Source organism: Palaemon carinicauda, chromosome 11 (genome assembly GCF_036898095.1).
Source record: "Palaemon carinicauda isolate YSFRI2023 chromosome 11, ASM3689809v2, whole genome shotgun sequence".
In the NCBI taxonomy this organism is placed as follows: domain Eukaryota; kingdom Metazoa; phylum Arthropoda; class Malacostraca; order Decapoda; family Palaemonidae; genus Palaemon; species Palaemon carinicauda.
Genome location: NC_090735.1, coordinates 107,588,404 through 107,610,903, shown reverse-complemented (window position 1 = coordinate 107,610,903; position 22,500 = coordinate 107,588,404). Strand labels below are relative to the sequence as shown.

General features: G+C 32.8%; 1 protein-coding gene across 1 annotated transcript in view; it reads left to right on the top strand.

Annotated features, from left to right (window-relative positions):
- The window catches only part of LOC137650115 (discoidin domain-containing receptor tyrosine kinase B-like), a 436,271-nt gene that overhangs the window by 238,317 nt on the left and 175,454 nt on the right, over positions 1–22,500 (top strand). Inside the window, 1 exon segment of the mRNA XM_068383246.1 lies at positions 15,090–15,240. Within this exon segment, the coding sequence (XP_068239347.1) occupies positions 15,090–15,240 (151 nt within the window).

The window sequence follows — 22,500 nt, the reverse complement described above, 5'->3', positions numbered from 1 at the left end:
ATCCCATTCAACTCATTTACAGCGAAGTGAATTGGAAGGTAGTAATCCTGGCATGAAAAACGGATGTACCAAAACGTAAACCTAGTGTTATACCACTCACCAACCGAAAACAAAAAAATTGTGATGATGTCTAGTTCCTTTAATTCACTTTTCAACGTTTTAGGTCAAATTTTATCAACAATGGAAGAAAATATTAGAATTCCATATTAGGGATAATACAAAATCTATCCAGATTAAGTCATAAGTTTTAAGTAAAATTTATAATTAAAACCAACCTAAGCCATAAAAATATTGGACACGAGTGATCAAGGAATTTAAAAACAAAAATATTATTGCTTTAAGATGAGGCATAGGATATTCACTTTTCTATGATGGATTTATTTACTACTTGAAAATATGAGGATTGTAAAAATCATTCCATTCTTGGTTTGTTTTATGGTCTCGAAATGATCGTGTAGTGGAATCTTTATTTTTCATAACAATCTGGATTCAAATGGTGCATTCAGCACCCATTAGGTGGTTTGGCCAAGAGTATCTATAACCCTTAAATGAACTCATGATAGTATTTTTAACCGTAAAAAAAATTGCCGATCGTTTTAGAGCTCCAAATAATGGTCACCAGATATTATAATTGTTATTATTTTCAAGGAGTTTTGAAAATCTATTTTCAGTTGTTTAATTAAACCTATTTTCAGTTGTTTAATTATTTCTCTCACTTAAAGCGGGTAATTTCCAGAAAATTTGGTATAGACGTATAGCCAAATCAGAAGTATTTCCACATTCAAGGAAGATTTCATAGCTTTAAGAACTAATTCAATGGTTCTCATAGGTAAATTATTTTGCATTTTGGCTTAAAAACAGGAAAAATAGAAAAATATTCGTATTTGGTTGATAGCAAAGAAAGTTATTGGCGATCTAGCCTTAAAGTCGAATACGTTGCATTATTCATATAAAGCAACGGAGATAAAGAATGAAGTCCAAGTGCACTAGGAACATAAGCTGTTGGATGACTGATATATTTTTCCAATTATTTTTTTTTTTTTCACACAAAACTGGAAAAAAAATAGTCATGAAAATATTTCCTTAAAATACGATGTCGTTATCGAATGATTCCTTTGTTTAAAAAGAAAAAGGCGAAAGTATCGTGCATAAAGCCTTTATTTTATACCAGACGAAATTCCGGTAAACGTTTCCTTAAACAAATTTCTTCCAGATGACATATAGTTATTAGCTGAAAAGGGCCCCAAAAAGGCTTTATATTGCCATGTTGATCTGTTTGTAATTTATACCATCAAAATATATACGTGTGCAGCAGAGATTATTTTGAACTTCTAGTAATAAAACCTTGAGATATAAGAATAGGTTCTTAAAGAAATTTGATCTAAAATGATGCTCGTCGTTGCCTGCAGTGACGTCTTTTTATAGGTGATCTAAGGTAATTAATATCCTTTGCAAACATTGTGGGATTTACAATAGGATGAGTAATCATGTTCTTTGAAGAAGTTCGAAACGGATTGAGTAAAAATATTTCTTAATTATAACTCCCTGCTGCTTGTCATTATTTTGAAATTCTTACACAAAACGGGAAACTTTAAACCGTACCCTTGTTTTTGGAGTCATATATTGTAACATATTCCAGCATTAATGGATAATTCGTCCTACTGTATATCTTTTTATTTCATACTCAAATTATTGTTATGCTCTCGATATAAAGCAAAATTTTTTTTGCCATTCTATGTGTTCAAATTTCCTGTCACTTGGTTGATATAAGGCTCATGGTTCGGGTTTTTCAAATATTTTACTTTAATTTTTTCCGACGACGCCGTCTGACTTTTTTTAGTAAGGATTTTAATCTTAATAAAATTAGACATTGTTAGCAGTGATAAAGAAAACATGCTCAGAAATGTTGCCAAGGCTACAAATTAAAACATTTACCTACCTACCCTCAACCACTATTCGTTCACACGTAAGCTCTGGAACCTTTGCCCCTCCCTTTTATTCCCATCTTTTGGTTATCTATTAAAGCTGACCCTCGTCCATGAGGCGATGTTTAGGAATAAGTACCTTCCATCATTTTTTGTTTGATTTTAGGATTCCTACTGGTTTTGACTGCATTCGCGTATTTGCTAAATTCCACATGATAGTTATTTGTGAACTCCCATAATTCCACTTTCTGGGAGACAGAAACTAAAGGAACTTTTGTAAATGTTTGCAAAGTTAGAAGGGAATGGTGGAATCAGTTCAACACATTTCAATTCAGAATAATGTCGTTTTCCTTAAATGTAACTTAATACAGTGACTTTCAGAACTCCCTAACATGTTGTTCTCTCTCTCTCTCTCTCTCTCTCTCTCTCTCTCTCTCTCTCATATTTTGTTGTGTTCCTTTTCCAACCACCTTCCATCATCTCTGAATTTCCCATTCATTTCTCTCTTTTTTTCCTAACACCGGCATTCCCCTTCTCGTCTCCTCTTCCCCTTTATCTTCCAGAATTATATAAACCTTAATCTCTGGAAGACGCCACCCCTCCTTTTCATTCTGTGTCCCTTTCCCCCTTACCCCTAATCTTCAAACCCTCCCCCTCACCCCCCCTTTCCAAGCTTCCCTTTGTATAATAATAATATTGGCATCTGAGTGATTGATGAGGAAGGGGCCCATGCCAATAAAATTCCGGTAGATAATGGCGGTAGATGATTCGCAGGAATAGGATGGGTGCAGCAAGATTTGCTTTTTCCTTGAAGAGAGAGAGAGAGAGAGAGAGAGAGGAGAGAGAGAGAGAGAGAGAGAGAGGGGGGTTGTAGGAAATTCCTTATGTTCAAGTTTTCATTGGTTTATTTATGAACGCAGCAAATTAAGTGAAAATTTAATTAAGCTTTGAGGTCTTTCGGTGGGATTCCATAGAAACTAGTTCCTAGGAATCACAACACCACCACATTGACAGAATCAAAAGGACAAAACTGAACAATCGTTAATCAACAGCTTTTGAAGCTCTTCCCTCATTGGCCCACCAAGGGAAGCGCCATGGGCGATCATATAAACAATTCATGAAACGAGCAAACGCACACCCTTAGACGGCCATTGATATTGCGGCTGCACCACGTTGGAAGATGTTTGTTTTAAGCTGCAGTAGAATGTGGTGAGAACTTAGGCTTTCCAGTGACGGGTTGCTGACTTAGATTACCGCAGCGTGTAATAGATCCACAATTCATGGAAGGGGAAGTGACTGCAGACATCAGTTGAAAAAAGACTTTGGTAGGAGACTTTTGGAGGGATACATTTCTTTAACGAATGAATCTTTAAGTTCAAATTTGCAACGTTCTTCCGTTCCTTTCAAGTTCATTACAATTTTATTGTTTGCGGCAATCTATTTTTTCATAATCTCTTATAATGTTCACATCTTTAGTTTTAACGGATTTGCATAAATTTCATTAATTTTACTTGTTTGCTGGAATGTTATCGTCCCTTCAAGCAATATAATATATGTAAAGAATAAAACGTCAAAATAGGCCCTGTGAATGAATTTTACTTTATGTAAAAAATCAATTTATGAATGTTATAGACTATATATATATATATATATATACATATATATATATATATATATATATAAATATATATATATATATATATATATATAGCGAGAAATCAATGTGAAGGTCCACAAGGAGATACCTGTGAACCGCCATTGTCTTGCATGTTAGCAGATGCTAACCTTCGTCTTTAATTGAATGTGAAAGGTACTATCGTAAGTTCGGCAGGGTTAGGGATGATGGGGGGGGGGGGGGGGCAAGTGTGGGTGTCTGATATTGAGGCGTATGGGTATTGTGGAAGGAGGGCGTCGTCACCTGTCAGCTGACGCAAATGTGGTATTGTGTGTTAAAGGGAATCCTTTTAAGGATCTTCGAGAGCTATCGGAGAGGGTTCGACTATATCTGGTGTAAGGTGATATTCGGTATTGAGGGACATCTTGTCCTGGAGAGGTAGTAATGGAAGGAGGAGGAACAGGAGGAGGAGCAGGAGAGGAAGAACGCGAGCTAATTGACATGGTGTCTGAGATTATCGTCATGGAGGGAGCTTGGGGAATTTGGATTGGTATAGGAATACTGTATTTGTAATTAGAGGAATGAAAAGAAGAGAGATTGAAGGAGCTGCAAGGTAATCGCTATCATATCCTGAGAATATGCTGAAAAATTAAAAGATAAATCTTAACAAGATGAAAATAACATTGTAGTAAATAAAAACCAAAGGTAATGTGAATGCATTAAACGATGTTATGAAATAGGAAGAAAATGAGGTAAGACCTAACAGAGTAGCTTGATTTTACTAAACAAAGAAATGAGGAGGGAGACAGATAGGATGGAATAAAAGGAGAGCTATTGGTGCTGTCCAGGAAGGGAGAAATAAGATCCACTCCCTCCTGCGCATTCTGCACCTGGTATGTGGAAGACTTATTGTCATTAGGATAAAGGGGAAGGAGAGGGTTAGGAAATCCTACATGAGCCATCCTCTCTCATGAACGGGATTGATGGCATTGGCTATTCACAGCCCCCATCCGACATCAGTGAAAGGACGAACCCTAAAGGAATAATTCCTCTGCTCACACAGATCTTGAAAGTGCTTGCAAAGTATTAGGGAAATGATGCAATCATTCAAGAGAATATCAAAACTGTTGTTTTCTTAATATATAGATGTCGAGCCTCATAATGACAAATTGCCATTGTGAATGACGCTAAGGTTTGTTACAGTTTCAATGCTGTAAACAGTAGTTTTTTCCCTTACAAATTTTGGGTCATCTTCCTCACCTAATTTACTCTTTTATCTGAAACGAATACTGACAGTTGTATTTGAAATAGCATGCCAGAGATATATCCTTATATTTTTCATTTTCTTTTTATTTAATTCATGTGACTGGCCCCACAAAACTATGTAATTGCTAAAATTTCTAACCGTTCTAACGGGTCTGTGTTTAAGATTCTCTCTCTCTCTCTCTCTCTCTCTCTCTCTCTCTCTCTCTCTCTCTCTCCTCAGTAATTACCATTAGAGGAAGTATATTTTACATTGTAAAGTTGTTTCTCTAACTGTTTAATATTTCTCGTTCTCTTTCTTTGTTAATTTTATTATGGAGGAAAGCAAAATTACATCGTTATATTTTTTACTGGACAAGTTCTTCTAAAGGATTTCTGTTTTCGGATAACATCCTGATTTATTTTTTCTATTAACTTACAATCTGATGTATTTAGTGCGTATAGAAATTTCAGGGTTGTTTTAAATGGTTGTCAAGGACATCATCGTTATTGCATTAACAAAAGACTATACAAAACTGCATCAAGGTAAACTATTTTTATTTTTTGAAAAAGGTTACATACCGTATAAACAGCATGAAAACATTAATTTCAGATATTTTGTTGATCAGTTTGTTATATATAGCGTCTTTATCATAAAATATTCATGATTTATTTCAATATATATAAATTAACTCACTTTGATAATACAAATTTATTTGCAAAGACAGCGAAAAAAATAAGAAAGTAAAAACTCTATAGGAATCATACATACAAAGCCATTGAAGTCTAGAAAAATCTGTTTATATTACAATACGAAATTAAATTTCACAAAAAATTAAGAGACGCAATCACTGTACCTGGAAATCACTCAGGCTCTATTCTTAACGGTTGATAGGAATCTGTCCTGGGCCAAGTGCAAATACTCGTTGTTTACCATCAAAATGAAACATCTTTCCTCAGATCAACCAACGGTCTAGAACAAATACGGGATTTACTTTTTTTCTCTCTTTTCGCTGGATAGTTCCCAGACTTCTTTGTTTGCTTTGTATAGATGTACTGTTCGATTTCCTGGAAAAGGAAAAGGGCTTAATGAAGGCGAATCCAAGTGATAAAGATGGATTATTTAAGCTTAAACGCCGAGATTTAGTTGATCTGGCATTCAAAGGATGGGGAATTGTGTTTTATTTTATGTTTGGCTCAATACCCTTGAGCTCTCTTCACCTTTTTACCTTCGTCTTTCTCGGGGCCAGAATAGGTTAAGAATCACACACATACACATACACACATAAACACGGACACGTGCATGTTTAGTTGAATGGCGCAGTATGCGTGTGTGTAGGTCTTCTACGCAGTGTTGATAAGCCTCCTGTGTAAATGTGTCTACTGATGTACAGGTTACATGCTGAGGTTACTTGTACTTGACTCTGCAGTTAGATATAAAATGTGGCAATTACAACTGTCTTTATTTCTTACCAGGAAAATGGCGCAAATAAAAAAAAAAAAAAAAAAAATTGCTTTGCGATAAGTGGAACATTTTGATTGTGATTATTCGTCTTTAATTTCAATCTAAGGTTATGAGTATGTTTGAGGTATTGTTTTATATTAGCCGCATTTTTTTTAATGTCAAGTACATTTTGCCGAGAGAAAAATTATATATAAAGGTATCCTGAGCTTCTTCACTCATAAAATGGCGAGCCTTGATAGTATAACATTAATGGCTTGATAACATTCTTTAATAAGTTAGGTTTTATGTCTTTTTGATGACTACCCTCATGTAATAAGAGAGCTAATTTTGGGAAAAATAGTCTTCTTCTTTCTCTTTCTCTCTGGTCGCGATGTTTGTCAAAAATTGTAGATTTTATTTTATTGAATTATTATTATTATTATTATTATTATTATTATTATTATTATTATTATTATTATTATTATGATATATATATATATATATATATATATATATATATATATATATATATATATATATATATCTATCTCTATATATATGTATATATATATATATTTATATATATACATATATATATATATATATATATATATATATATATATATATATATATATATATATATATATAGTATGTGCATATATGGTTATATAGTTTTAGAATGGATTTATACCTTCAGTTTGGTCCTCTCAGATTCTTTGTTACCGGTATGTTGGTGATGTTCCGGGTATTATAAAAGAATAGTTTAACCATCAAGGTTTTGTTGCGATTATTAGTTCATTACTTCTATCCTTAAAATTTGCTATAAAGCGAAAGGAAATAACAAGTATTCTGTTCCTAGACGTTTTGGTTGTTAAAGAAGCCAAAGAATTTAATTTTTCAATATTCAAGGAGCCAACAAATAACTTATCATATGTACATTTATATTTAGCCCATTTTGAAAGTATAAATCTCCGTATAGTAAGTGTTTTCTTTTTTTATTCCTTTTAGAAAACTGTATGATTAAAGCTAAGAAACAACTTTATTACGGCCAATAGATGAAAGGGAAGTAACGAAAAATATATTGTGCCTACCATTTCATGAGGGTTTTTTTTTCATTTTTATTTTTATTTTTTATTCTATTTATTTATTTATTTATTTTTTTTTTTAAAGATGTCGTACCCCTTTTGAAAAAAAAAAACCTAAATACAAGGGTGTGTTTAAATATATGTTCGCATTTAAAATCACCCTTTTAAAGATTGGCTCTCGAAATGACAGTAATGTGATGTTCAATATTCCATGCTCAGAATGTGATTAGGTTAATGTCAGCCAAACCTCCATAGTCATATCTTTATAAGATGGATGTCTCTGATGGGTTCGTTGATCATGCTTCGACTGTCCATTACTTTACTTTAAGTTACAGAATTGGTTGGTTGTAAGTCGTAACAGTAATCCGTATTAATGACTTTATCCATAGAGATATTGTTAAATTCTTTCTGATTACCTTTATCCAAGGTAATGATTTAAATATAAGCCAAGATCTACTTTCTCATTTAGAGTCCGAGGAGGTCCTTTACAAGATAAAATGTTCTAAACACAATTAAGTCGTTTCACTTTTTCTTTTGTAGCAGTAACACACGCAGATACACAGACACAGACACACACACACACACACACACACACACACACACACACATATATATATATAAATATATATATATATAAAATATATATATATATATATATATATATTTATATACTATTAATACTACTACTATTACTACTACTACTACTACTACTACTACTACTACTACTACTACTACTACTACTAATAATAATAATAATAATAATAATAATAATAATAGAGCCTAGAGGGCATTTTCTGATTACATGGAAGCAACATCTCCCATGTGTTAAAAAAGAAACTGATATTTCTTTCGTGATCAGAAAAATATCTGGTTTACTGAAGCTTATCCTTATTATAGACTACGTAGTGAATGTGCTGCGTCGATTTTCCATCCCTTTGATTAAAGATTTCTTTGGTATATATATTTCTCTGCGGGCTGTTGCTATCACGCTTCGTTTCTTCGTGATTTTTCTTCTCGTCTACTTACCCCTTGTTAGTATACGTGTAAACAGATATTTTTTTTTATTTGGATAGATGCACAAATAAGTGTAAGTGGGCATATAAATGATTGTATGTAAGTAGATACACGAATAGGTCAGTAAGTAGGTAGTTAGATAAACGAATAAAGATGGATAGCGTATAGATTCACAGCTATAGAGATATGAAGATTGTGATTACTCCTGGTGCTTCCATTTCTGGAAAAAATCATGAAGATGAAGCTATTGAGACTTTGGTTACTCGAAACATTACTTTGAAAATGTGTATCGCAGAAATCGGGTTTTCGTTATTACTTTCTGGACGCCTACTTGCGTCAGAATGATAATATAACTTTACTTCCCACATTGATTGCTTTATTATAGTTTATCTCCACATGTCGCCACCAGATTGAGAGTAAACGAAAGAAACATTTTATTTCTCTGTGAAAAGGCTTGAATTTGGGTAAAGCTCTTCACCAGCCATGCTATAAAGTTTCGCATCGTTTTTGATTAATTTTCTTCATTCATTTGAACTGTCAAACTTTATTATGAATAGAACTTTCCTTTAGATGTCTGCCACAAGGAGGTTCTTAGTCTGCCACTGTATCGAAAAGAATCGAACCTTAATGGTAACCGGCGCACAGAGGCTAATGCAGGCTCTTCATCATAGTCAAGTTCGTCGTTATTACAATCATTTGGAGGGGAGGTTTTTTGGGTTACCTCATTTGGATGAATGGAACCAATTTTCACAGTAGGACCCAGGAGAGAGAGAGAGAGAGAGAGAGAGAGAGAGAGAGAGAGAGAGAGAGGAGAGAGAGAGAGAGAGAGAGAGAGAGAGGTTACATCTTTATGGCCAGAAAAAAAATAGAATGTCACTGTAAGCAAAAATAGTCAGGTCCTATCATCAGATGGTGAGGGAGAAGACGTTATGGTTAGTGATCTGTGAAGTCTGTTTTTGTATCAGAAAAGCATCACGGAAAGTTTCTTGATTTAATTACTCGGATTTCTTTTTTTCATATTTTTTAATGTCTGATGCTATGAATAAGTAGAATTTACAAAACCGGTGCCTCTTATGATGTAATGTGTGAAGTTTGATCTAATAACAAAGGAACTTTTTATGATTTACTAAAATCGAAATATTATGACATCGATGTAATTCGTGTAGCAGTATTCTTAATCCACGTGATATCGAAGGGTCGTTAAATCCGAAACTGTAATGATCTTCCTAATCGGGTAGTTGAATTAGTAGAACTTCAAAAGTTAAAACTTGCAGCAAATGTTTTTATGTTAAACAGGCTGACATAAGTCTTTTTATAGTCTATATATGAATTATCTGTTTTAATATTGTTAATGTTTTTTAGATATTTTAATTAAATATTTCATTACTTCTTATATTGTTTATTTATTTCCTTGTTTCCTCTCCTCACTGGGCTATTTTTTCCTGTTGGAGCCCTTTGACTTATAGCATCTTACTTTTCCAATTAGGGTTGTAGCTTGGCTAATAATAATAATAATGATAATAATAATAATAATAATAATAATAATAATAATAATAATTAAAATCTAATTTATATTATTACGAGGTTGCTATTGTTTACAGTCATAGACATGATGCCATTGCCTTTAATTCAATATTAAGACGTTGCGTGCGGATAGAGTTGGGGTGAGTGAGTTAGTGCCTTCCAAGGTCTATATAAACATATATAGTACTTGGCGCCTTCATTGTACCTTACGCAGTGTGCCGTCGGCATTATCTAAGGGCCCTTGAAGCCTTCGTTCTGCCTTAGTGACACTCACTCTTTAGCCATTTACTTTACCTCCGTCCATGCTTCCTTTCTTTCATCTTGCTGTCCAATCTCTTCTCTCATTTACCTTGTACTGTAGCTATATATTTAGATGCACTCGGGAGCTGAATGGCCTCACAAGCCCCAGCGCCGGGGTATTTAGCTCGAATTCATATACCCGATCCAATTTTTAGATCACGGTCTATGGAATATATATATTCTATAGACCTTGATTTAGACAATCTTGATGAAACAATGGCGCAGCATACCTCTTGAAGTTTCTTTCTTTCATTACACTTATAACTCGCTTCATTTCACCTTTTTTTGATTGAGGCCTATTATTTGTATTGATCATAGTTGGCTTTATTTAACCTTTATTGTAGTTAGTTTTATTTCAAAGTCCAGTAACAGTGACAGAAATATTCGCATTCACTCACTTCTCTCCAATTTCTCGGCATCTGTGCACAAACACGGCCACTTTGTTCCCCCTGGCTGAAAGCTGTGGCTGATGTTAATGCTTAGAAAACAGGGACTTTAAAGCAAGTGAAATGGAATGCATATTATATTTAGCGTTTATGAATATTAGTCCCAAACACGATGGAGACACTTAAAAGTTTACATACCCGAGACGTGGAGAAGACATGCGCATACCGGTATTCGCGAAATTTTAAGAATACCTAAACTGCTTTAGTGTTTATTTAACCCTTCGTCCTTATTGTTGGGAGAATGTAACTAAACAAGGCATGCTCGTACCTGTTTTATGTAAAGTTCTTTTTTACTTCAATTTTCTTGACCATTTTTATGATTGTAGTATTTACCAGCTTAATATTGGAACTTTTTTTGTATTAGGAATATACTTTTTTGTGCAACTAGATGTACCCTTTTTACATATATGTTTTTAAAGCTTATCGCAAGTTAAACATGCACTGAATTCATCTGCGAACACGGCTGTCCTTTTCGCAACTTCGAACGTAAACCGATTTCCTTACCTTTGATAGAGCTTTTTCTAAAAGCTATTCTATCCCCTTTTACGTGTATCTAAAATCCGATTTTAAACACCGGCTTTGGAAGGAAAAAAAGAAGGAAAGTGAAAATGGGAGTATCGAAATATGCCGACACGAGCCACGACCGCCAGGGAATACCGGACTTTATTATTGGCGCGTTTTATTCAACACCGCGCGGGAATGTTTTGTTATTCTCCATTTGTCTTTTTCATGAACCAAGTTATCATGGCACTATAAAACTAGTCGAGTTATGGATTGTTGCTTTGGATTTGTATATATTTCTCTCCCATTTTCTCTTTATAATATTTACACCTTTCATAGTATGGTTTATGGGAATGTTTTATAGCACGAAGATAATACGAAGTTGTCGCATGAAAATTGGATACGCCAATTGAAGAAATTGTCGTTCATACGAGGAAAGGAGTTTATTGTAAAATAAATGTCCAGTAGAGAAATAGGAGAGAGTTTTATTGTACAAAGGCACAGTGCAGGCAAATTGTAGTCCATTCCTGTTAGATGTTGAGTGAAAAAGCAACTTGAAATTAGATATATATTAAAAACATTTCAGTCATGTTTGTAAAGCTATATTAATCAAGCTTATACGTCATATTGGTTGCCATTTCATACAATGCTTCAAAACCGTATAAGGCATATTCCAAATGCTCTTTCTAAGCTCATAAGTTACTTACAAGGGGATAAAAACCTTTTCATTTTCATTTATTCACTGGAGGATGGGGTCTATTGTATTTACTCTTTATTTTGTTGCTACATTCAGGTGTTTTTTTTTTCTCTCGTTTAAAATGCAAGATAAAATGGTTATATATACCGACCCACTTATATATATTATTACGACTAGCGAATTACGTAAACTCCCAAGCTCCAAACTGACATGCTTTATATTACAAAATCAAATACACACGAAAATACCTCTGAGCTCTGAGAATAATACGCAACTCACAAACGTTAATATATATGAATACTAAATATTTAAAGGTCTCTTTACTTTACAATTAAAACAAAACTGGATGATTACTTTATCTTTAACGGTAACTATCCTTAAATCAACCTCTTACTTCGGTTCTAAGTCAGGGTACGAGCAAGTCACTGAATTGATTACTGGTGATCAAAATAATACACACATTAAGATATATATATATATATATATATATATATATATATATATATATATATATATATATATATATATATATATATATATTTATAAATTATTAATATATATATATATATATATATATATATATATATATATATATATATATATATATATATATATATATATATATATATATATATTCTATAAAATAACAACAATTCAACAGATATACCAAAAATATAAATCACTCAAAATTTAAATCTGAACTAGAGCTTAGTCTTATGACAAAATGACACTTCAAGAATAATAAAATCACCTGTTTCACCAGAAATTAATGTATGAAAATATTTAATTTTGACAATTAATGACAAAAAGTTGACACTTTAACACTATAGAAAATAAACAATATTTATTACACCTTTACATACAAATAAATGTTACTCTTACGATGTTTGGGCTCACACAAGAGGTATATAGATAATATAATTATGGGAATGAATGACACTACGAGACAGGAAAAGTGCAACATGGATACGACAGCAAACTAAAGTAGAGGATATTCTAACAAAATATATATATATAAAGAATTGGACATGGGTATTACATATATTGATAATGACAGGTAATAGATGAACTTTAAACGAATAACAGACTGGGTTCCTAGATATTACAAAAGAAACGGGAAAGGAGGAAAAGACGATGAATTGACGAGCTAAGAAAATTTGCGCGTATAGACTGGCATAGAAAGACCATTAACAGATAGGAGTGGAAGGACATGCCAGAGGTATTTGTCCTGCAGTGGACTAATTATGGCTGATAATGATATATATATATATATATATATATATATATATATATATATATATATATATGTGTGTGTGTGTGTGTGTGTGTATGTGTGTCACTACATATGCACACATGCAATACATCCTCTCCTTATGTATATATATATATAAATATATATATATATATATATATATATATATATATATATATATATATATATATATATGTATATATATATTTATATATATGTGTGTGTGTGTGTGTGTGCGTGCGTGTGTGTGTATGTGTGTCACTACATAGGCACACACGCAATACATCCTCTCCTTATGTATATATATATATATATATATATATATATATATATATATATATATATATATATATATACAGTATACATATATATATATATATATACAGTATATACAGTATACATATACATATATATGTGTGTATATATATATATATATATATATATATATATATATATATATATGTGTGTGTGTGTGTGTGTGTGTGTGTGTGAGTGTTTGTGCGTGTGTGTGTTTACACATTTCTTCTATATCAGCATCAGCATGCTTGTATTCATCTATAATGAAAAGCTTGACAGTTGCTCATGCAAATGCTTAATATTATCTTTGTGCACCTCATAATACTAAAACAAAGTCCTCCCGGTCACATGTGAAACCTTTCTGGTTACTATTCGATAGCCAATTATTATTATTATTATTATTATTATTATTATTATCATTATTATTATTATTATTATTAAAGCTACAACCCTAGTTGGAAAAGCAGAATAATATGAAATCCATGGTAATTGTATTCTGCTCAAGCAGTAATTATTTTCGATAATAATAATAATAATAATAATAATAATAATAATAATAATAATAATCATCGTCAACCTCATCATCATCATCATCATCATCCCCACCACCACCATTATCATCATCATCATCATCATCATCCTAATTGGAAGTAGCAGTATTAATTCACAAACTTTTGATTATTCTTTGTATTTACAAGACATTAAATAAAATTACGAATTCATAAATAAGCTTAGCAGTCTTCCGCAGTACATGAGGTCCATAAGTCAACAGGGAGAAAAAGAGGCAATATAATGATATTTATTCAATGCGAATGGAAAGATTTAAACAATCCTAATTTTTACCTTTCTTTCCTGTTCTGTAAACTTAACATCGTAGAGCTGTGTTTACCTTTAAGAGAAATGATATTGGATTTGTCTTCAGGAAATCAAACAACAGTTGCGAGTGTTATTCCAGCAAGTAATATACATAGGAAACATGTTTGTCTTGTCAATATTAGGACGGTGTCAGGAAAGAGGAGGCGAGAAAGGGGCCAGCAAATGGTGAAAGAGGAAATCGGAAATATAAAGATAAAATGAAGAATGGAGGAAGGGTTGATTGACGTCTTTCCAACGGAGGTGCACAATTCACTCGCTGGTTTTGCCCATTTTGGAAATAGGTGCTCTCTCTCTCTCTCTCTCTCTCTCTCTCTCTCTCTCTCTCTCTCTCTCTCTCTCTCTCTCCTTATTTACTTAACCGCTTTTCAAACCTCATTGCTATCAGGGAATGATTAAGATAATGTTAGCAAAGAGTTTTAAATTATATGTTATATTAAACTATATTTCCCCAAAACAAGAAAATAATAGAATAGTCGTTAGCAAATTTGGATTCCGCCCATTTATTATTAAATGAGAAACTGTTTTAAGCTAACGTTAATAATATTAGGAAATAGTCATCACAATTAACATAGTATATCTAAAATCTAATTGATGAATTAAACTGGGAAATAAAACTGTTAAGGTGTGTAAATGATGAATCCGGTCAAATCAAGCTAGAAATAAAAACCAACAACTTGAACAGTCGGGGAGATATGACATTTATAGCAGTAAGTGTGTACAGAAGAAACCATTGAGGTAGTCCAGTACTTCTAACAATTTAAGATCTCATTAAGGTACTTGAAAATACTCTAACAAACCTATGTGCATTGTGTACTGCATAAGTGAAAACGAAAAATGAACTCGCGATGACTGATATCCTTTTCTTTGCAGAGTCTCTTGGTTGGCAACAGCGACACCTACACCGAAGTCAAGAACAGTTTGGTTCGACCTCTCTTGGCCTCCAGAGTTAGAGTTGAACCGTTCAGTACTCACCCTCGAGTGGTGTGTCTAAGGCTGGAGCTCTTTGGCTGCAACTATACTGGTAAGTTTGCTCAAAGCTGTTTTGCTTGGTTTCTGGCGTGTTGACTAATTAAAGTCTAACAGGTATACTGCATTGAACACCGACTTTTGATTTGCTCTTACCTTGTTAAACCCAAATGGGTAACTTCGTTTAAAAAGGGTTAATATATGATACTTTAATTATTAGCGAAACTTTAATTCGGAAATAAGCTATAACAAATAACTTTTGGTTTTAGGTGAACTATTTTACGTTGAAATTATTTTCTGGTCTTGTTTTTGTAAAAATCTTATTATATACAATCATAATATCTCTAAATACACCTGAGTTTGCCACCAGACTTGGGGAGATAAGCAGATTTGTTTTATAATTTGTCTGCAACAATACCATAATCAGCTTATTCAGAGAATTAAAATAATTTTCCGATGACAGAAAATGTATTCTCCATCTATTATTTGAAGTATGACTTGTTAATAAAAAGAACCACCCTGCTAAGTCATGTTAAGCAGGCAGTATTTAAATTAGTAAAACAATTCTCTATTTCCGTTAGTTTCAACTAGCCTGCGGTCAAAGTTAATTTTTGGCAGGTAATTCCAGTAACGATATAATATCATCATACATAAAATCACGAAGTTTCAAAGATTAGACCATCCATATTTATTAAGAGTAAAAAGAATAGTCGAGAAAGAATGAATTGGCGGGGATTTTCAATTGCAAATAACAACGAATGAACGTCGAAGCTGGAATGCCGTGGTCAAAGCTGACCTCTGTGACTTGCCGTGAGGGAGAGGCCGTGGCATTTGAGAGAAACAGGTGGGAAGGGATTACGTGGGATTTTGCACTCCCCGTAGAACATTCGCGGGCATATTGCGTGGACGTCCTCACTCCACTTCGCTGAGGAAATCTACAGTCTGTCAAATGGACAGTGTTGCACACCTTGGTGTAAATAAATGAAAAGCTGATGAACAAAATTTGTTAGGAAACATTTATTTTTTTTTCTTCCCTTAGATTTTTATTAAGGTATATTGTTTATTTTATTATTCTCTCGGTAAAATAAATATGAGGTAAAGGCACACGGGTAAAAATTCTGATTTGTGCGGATTTTTCTTTTTTATTACACGTGTCTCTGAGATGAATAATCAGTAAGGCACTGCTAATTCATACCTTTGATGAAAACCTGTGATGATTTAAATAATTGTTCATCAAAGCAAGAGCTTTTAAGTACCTCTTACGTCGGCGTAACTTGAAGTAATTAGAGTTGCATGATTTCGTGAATGATAATTTGATTTATTTTTTCCTATTTTTGTACACAGTATTTCACTCTGCCCACTTAGGGAAACTAGATGATGTATGTTAGCGTAATTGTACTTAACCTCGAAGGAAAATTCTTCGTAATGATAAAACATAAATAACTGCATTAACTCTTTACAGAAAGAAGCACTGGTTAAAATTTGCACTGGTTGTTTGCCATTTTACTCCAGACGTCAATGAATTTTCATAAATCAGACAATTCTGAAAAGCAGAAATAATCTGCAGCCATACTAGGCATGTTCCGGATTTCGCAGTCATGATGCATTGCATTAAGACACTACATAAGCTCATGACCTTGGAATTCTATGGTCAATCTGCTAATGATGTACTGTAATCACTGCTGTTATTGCATATCGTAGCTTTTTTTTTTTTACTGATGTCATAAGTGTAATACCACTGTTCCCCTATTGTAACTGTATGTGGCTTTTGCTGAAATAATAATAATAATAATAATAAAAATAATAATAATAATAATAATAATAATTATTATTATTATTATTATTATTATTATTATTATTATTATTATTATTATTATTATTATTATTATTATTGCAGAATTTCATCACTAGAGTGACTTTCGTATGACCCCGGGAACCAAAGGGCAACACTTGGATTTTTTTTTTAACGATTTATGATATTTTTTTCTCTAGTCTTTGGTAGTACCATAGCCTCTGCAATATCTTGGGTTAGAGTTCTCTTGCTTGACAGTACATTCAGGCACACTATTATATCTATTTCCTGATTTCCTTACTTCATTGGAATTAGTTTTCCTGTTTTGGAGCCCTTAGGCTTATAGCTTCATGCTTTTCCAACAAGGGTTGTAGATTAGATGATGATGATAATAATAATAATAATAATAATAATAATAATAATAATAATAATAATAATAATAATAATAATAATAATAATAATTTATTATCTTTTGTGATTTTATATAAAACATCTAGAGGAACATATCGAAATTTCACTTAATCGACCTGGGGTTGCGTGTAGAAGCATTTTTTGTTTTATAATTTTACGAGAGCGAAAGATAATTGGGCTGTTGGCAATGTCAAGTTCTAGCCCAAACCCGAAAAAGAAATTTGGATGAAAATTTATATGGGACACCTCTAATGGAACTAAAGTCACATTTAGATGTTGTTTTGGTGTTTAAGTATATCTTTAGAGCCAAGACCTTTAAGACCGGTACTCAGGTTTGAAGAAATCAAGATGATATAATTTATAATGTATAAGGATGGGGTATAACTCGAAAGGAATAAATGGACAAACTACTTTCAAAGAAGGAAGTTAGTATGATTCAAGACAAACGGGAGTAGGATGAGGATGCAAAAACCTGCGAGTAAAAGGACAAAAAATCCTAATCCATGTACAAAAACAAAAAGAAAAGGGAGACAGAAAAAAAAAGATGTCGATGTACTTTTCTGTACTGCAGTTCAGATTTTGGTAAATCTTTCCAACGTTATGACTCATAAGTGAATAGAACCATCAATGCACCTCACGTGGTACACTGTAGCCCGATTTTTAGCCTATTGACATATGTTCTCTCTCCTTTTCTGCCATCTTGGTATCCTGCCTCTTTGAACTTTTACTTTACTGTTTGTGTGCGAGGTTTCCTCCTTGGTGCACCTTCGTGCCGAATGGACTCCAAGGTCCCAGTGCCTGGCCATAGGCCAAACATTCATATATCCATAAGAAAAATCCTAAAAATTAACCTTTCACTCTTTATGTCGGGGCAATGATATCCAGGACATCGTGTAGAAAGTAAAGGGCAGCCCTTTAAAATTGGAAATTTTGTAGATATCTCGAATTAAGAATATCTATTATAAACTCATTGCTAACTCCTGCTTTCTTTGGAGTTTTCATTGGTGATCGTAGCATTTCACACGCTTAGCTTTTATGACGAGGCTCCCCAACATGAACTGTCATAATTCAGGTAAAAGTTCATAAATTAACAAGACTAAATTTCCTACGTAGCATTCTATATCGAAACGTTGTGTGGTACCCTAAATATTATATATTTCAATTGAAACCGTACTTGTTATTCTAAGTGCTTGTCTTTTTCTAATTTAATAATAATAATAATAATAATAATAATAATAATAATAATAATAATAATAATAATAATAATAATAATAATAAACTGAGAAAGCGTAAATGAAAAATACACTTGCAGCCTGAAGTTCATCGTTTGAGTGTTAAACATAATTATTTCTTCTCATGATTGCTTATTTTCATCGCAAGCCTTCAGCTTCATTTGTATGCATATTAATGCAGTAAAGGAAACTGTGGATGCGCTAAGTTTCACGTCTTTGTTGAGAAAAAGAATTTCTAAAAGACATTTCGTTTTCATGGTCTGAGTGCCTAATTATCATACAAGATTTTTGAAGATTTTCGCTCATCAAGAAGAGTAAAAACGAGTCCAAAGAAAATTAACTTTATATTTTAAGGATGGAAAAATAAACAAAGGCATCTCTCTCTCTCTCTCTCTCTCTCTCTCTCTCTCTCTCTCTCTCTCTCTCTCTCTCTCTCTCTCTCTCTCTCTCTTTCAAGATAGAAGAAATCTTGTTTCCAGTGTGGTGAAAATCTTCTGAATTAGTATCCATATAAAAAGTGCAAGGGTTAACTTATGGTTCATAAATAGAAGAAACTTACATTTGTACACAGGAGTTAACGGTACACTTCTAAGAAGTGCACCCTGTCACAACCGTACTTCGCGGCGAGTAACCAAAAAGATAGTGTCGGAAGATATCGCATAGGAATAGGTGGTGGGCTGGATAAACACAGTTCTTTTTAGTGAGGCAGAATTGCACTGACTCGCAGGGGTGCCCTTTTACCTCGGAAAAGTTTTCTAATAGCTGATTGGTCGGACAAAAATACTTCCGACCAATAAGTTGTTAGGAAACTTTTCCGAGGTAAAAGGGCACCCCTGCGAGTCGGTGCAAATCTGCCTCACTAAAAAGAATTGACTATAGCCTAGCAGTAGAAGTTTGGATGTGTGTACTTCTTCAGAGCGAGGTGTATCAGGACTTCCTGTATCCAACTGTACATTTCAAATAATATTGTAACAAGTAAGTGAAATATTTCGAATTATGTATCCACGATTTCGGAAGATCTAGTGGCCAGATCTCCGCGTTGCATCAGGATGTTCCTAAGAGTCCCTCACAAGTTGAGTGTCCTCGGCGTCACCTGTTCTGGAAAGTGTCTCAGGAGAAGATAATTACGTTGACCCTATTCGCTTTGAAGCTGTGTCACATCTCCTCCGAAAGGGGTATGGCTTTGTGCATCTTCAAAGGAGAAGACGAATTGACGCTAAGCAGCGGAGACCATTAAGCTGAGATTGTAGAGTTAATAGCCGCTTTATATAACATTTTCTTATTACATTACTATTGTAGTGACAGGATTTCTATAAACGGTTTTAATTTTTTGTAGAGCAAATTAGTAGTTCAGACGGATAAATTTCTTTGCATGGTGTTATTTTCATTTGATTGACACACAATCATATATATATATATATATATATATATATATATATATATATATATATATATATATATATATATACATATATATATATATATATATATATATATATATATATATATATATATATATATATATATATGTATATATAATGTATGGATATATATAATTATATATATATTTATGTATGTATATGTGTATATGTATGTATGTACATATGTATATGCATGCATGTATGTATATATATATATATATATATATATATATATATATATATATATATATATATATATATAAAAATAATGTGTGTGTGTGTATGACGATTATATGCGAATTGTGTCTTTGGTGGGACAACAATATAATGAAATATTCTTGATAAGAAAATCTTGCCTTTTTCTCGATATTCACAAAATTACAAGTCCAAGTCAATCAATTGGAAATGATTATTAGAAATAAAGAAATAAATGATTTATATCATAAATTCAACACTGGTTCGTGAGATTTTTATCAATGAATAATTTTGTGGGAATCCTATTTTTATTTTTAAGTGTCAATCATTACCTGGGAGTGAAGACTCTCTGACATTTGATTGATTTACTTTTAAAATGTTTTCATTTCGCTCACAATGATAACAGAATAGACTTAATAATAATTTAATATTTTCACATTTCATCGACTGGATGCTGATGATGCTCGATAATGTTTTATCGACACCTCGGATGAACGTTGCATTAAACTTTGTGAAACGACATTTTCAGCATTTTTTCTCCGTTTCTATAATTTTACACATTATTTTGTTTTCATTTATACTGATATAGGATATGAATTTTGACTGTTTTTTTTTTTTTTTTTTTTTTTTTTTTTTTTGAAAGTTTACATTACATAAAATACAAAATGGAGAAAGATTTGTTCCTTTGCACTTCAGGTAATTTTTCTGTACTTTTATGTTCACAAAAGTACCTAATAATGTTTTTTTTTCTCCTACTTTAATATAGTATGTCTTATTTTAATAACGAGTTTCAAACAATTGTATTGCATATATTTATCAAAACATAATTATACGTACAGCTTGCTTTCTTTGGAAAATTTGCACTCTTAGAAAAGTCCAGGTAATGACATGTATAATCAGAAATCAGTGAAATGTTAGTCAATCACTTATGTACCAGTGAAGGATATTGAAATTATCGAATTACTGCCAATAAAAATGTGGGGTCATTATTATTATTATTATTATTATTATTATTATTATTATTGTTATTATTATTACCTCAGCCAAGGATGTATTGTGATGGAGTCGGTTTATTTATTTGTCTGTCTGTGGACATCTGCGTATGGACAGGATTACGTCGGAACTACTTGACGGATTTGGCTGAAATTTTCACCGAATATAGTACTTAGGACATGGATGACTCTTTTAAATTTTGGAGCTCATCCGGATTCGGATCCGGATGCTAGAACCAGATTTGCATTTTTTGCCATTTTAAAGATAGCGTCAAAACTACCCGACGATTTTTGACGAAATTTTCACCACATGTAGATCCTGGGTATTGGACAACCCGTTTAAATTTTGGAGATGATCCGGATCTGGATCCAGATTTGCATTTTACGCCATTTTAAAGATAACATAAAAACGAATTGACGGATTTTGACGAAATTTCCACCACAGATAGATCTTAGGCCATGAACGACTCCATTAACCTTTGGCCGATTTATGAAATATGAAACAAGACTAAATGAAATTTTTTTAAAATCTATCTCAAAGCAATGTATCTTCATTGTCTCGGAAAATTTCATAAAATTCAAAATTTCAACGGAAAGAAGTAGTTATAAAGCCTTGTAAAAACTAAAGTTAATTACTGTCTCATTGCTAATAAACCTTCTGTGTAGGTGTAATTGGCAACTATTCTTGTGGAAGTTCTACAAAACCGTAGATCCACGATACAAGAATTAAAGGTGAATGTATCACTCGCTGTTCTGTTGATTTTCACAGAAGCTTCAGTGTGTTAGAGGAAAAACTCAACAATATTGAAATATATATCGCATATAACATTTTAACATCAGCAAGTGATGGTGCAAGAGAAAAGCAAACCCTAGCATATTAATGGAATTTATAGGTCTAGCAAAACCCCACTCTAAGCAATTCGAACACTTACAGATAGATCTTATTTGAAGATTTCTAGTTCGTTTTTGATGTCACAGAAATACTGTTTGAATCTGTCTTCCTCAACTAGGCACGTGGCTTTATATGATCCCTGCTAAGCAGAGCTTCTGCTTTGTTATTAAAGAATAGTTCACTCGTATCTACGTGGTATTGTAAGGTATAGCTTTGACCTTTTGCTGTACGAGTCCATTTTGACATATATAAAACAAAGATAGTTAATGCAGACATGATGGTACTGTACTAGGTACTTCGAAAGAGAGAGAGAGAGAGAGAGAGAGAGAGAGAGAGAGAGAGAGAGAGAGAGAGAGAGAGAGAGAGAGAGAGAGAGAGAG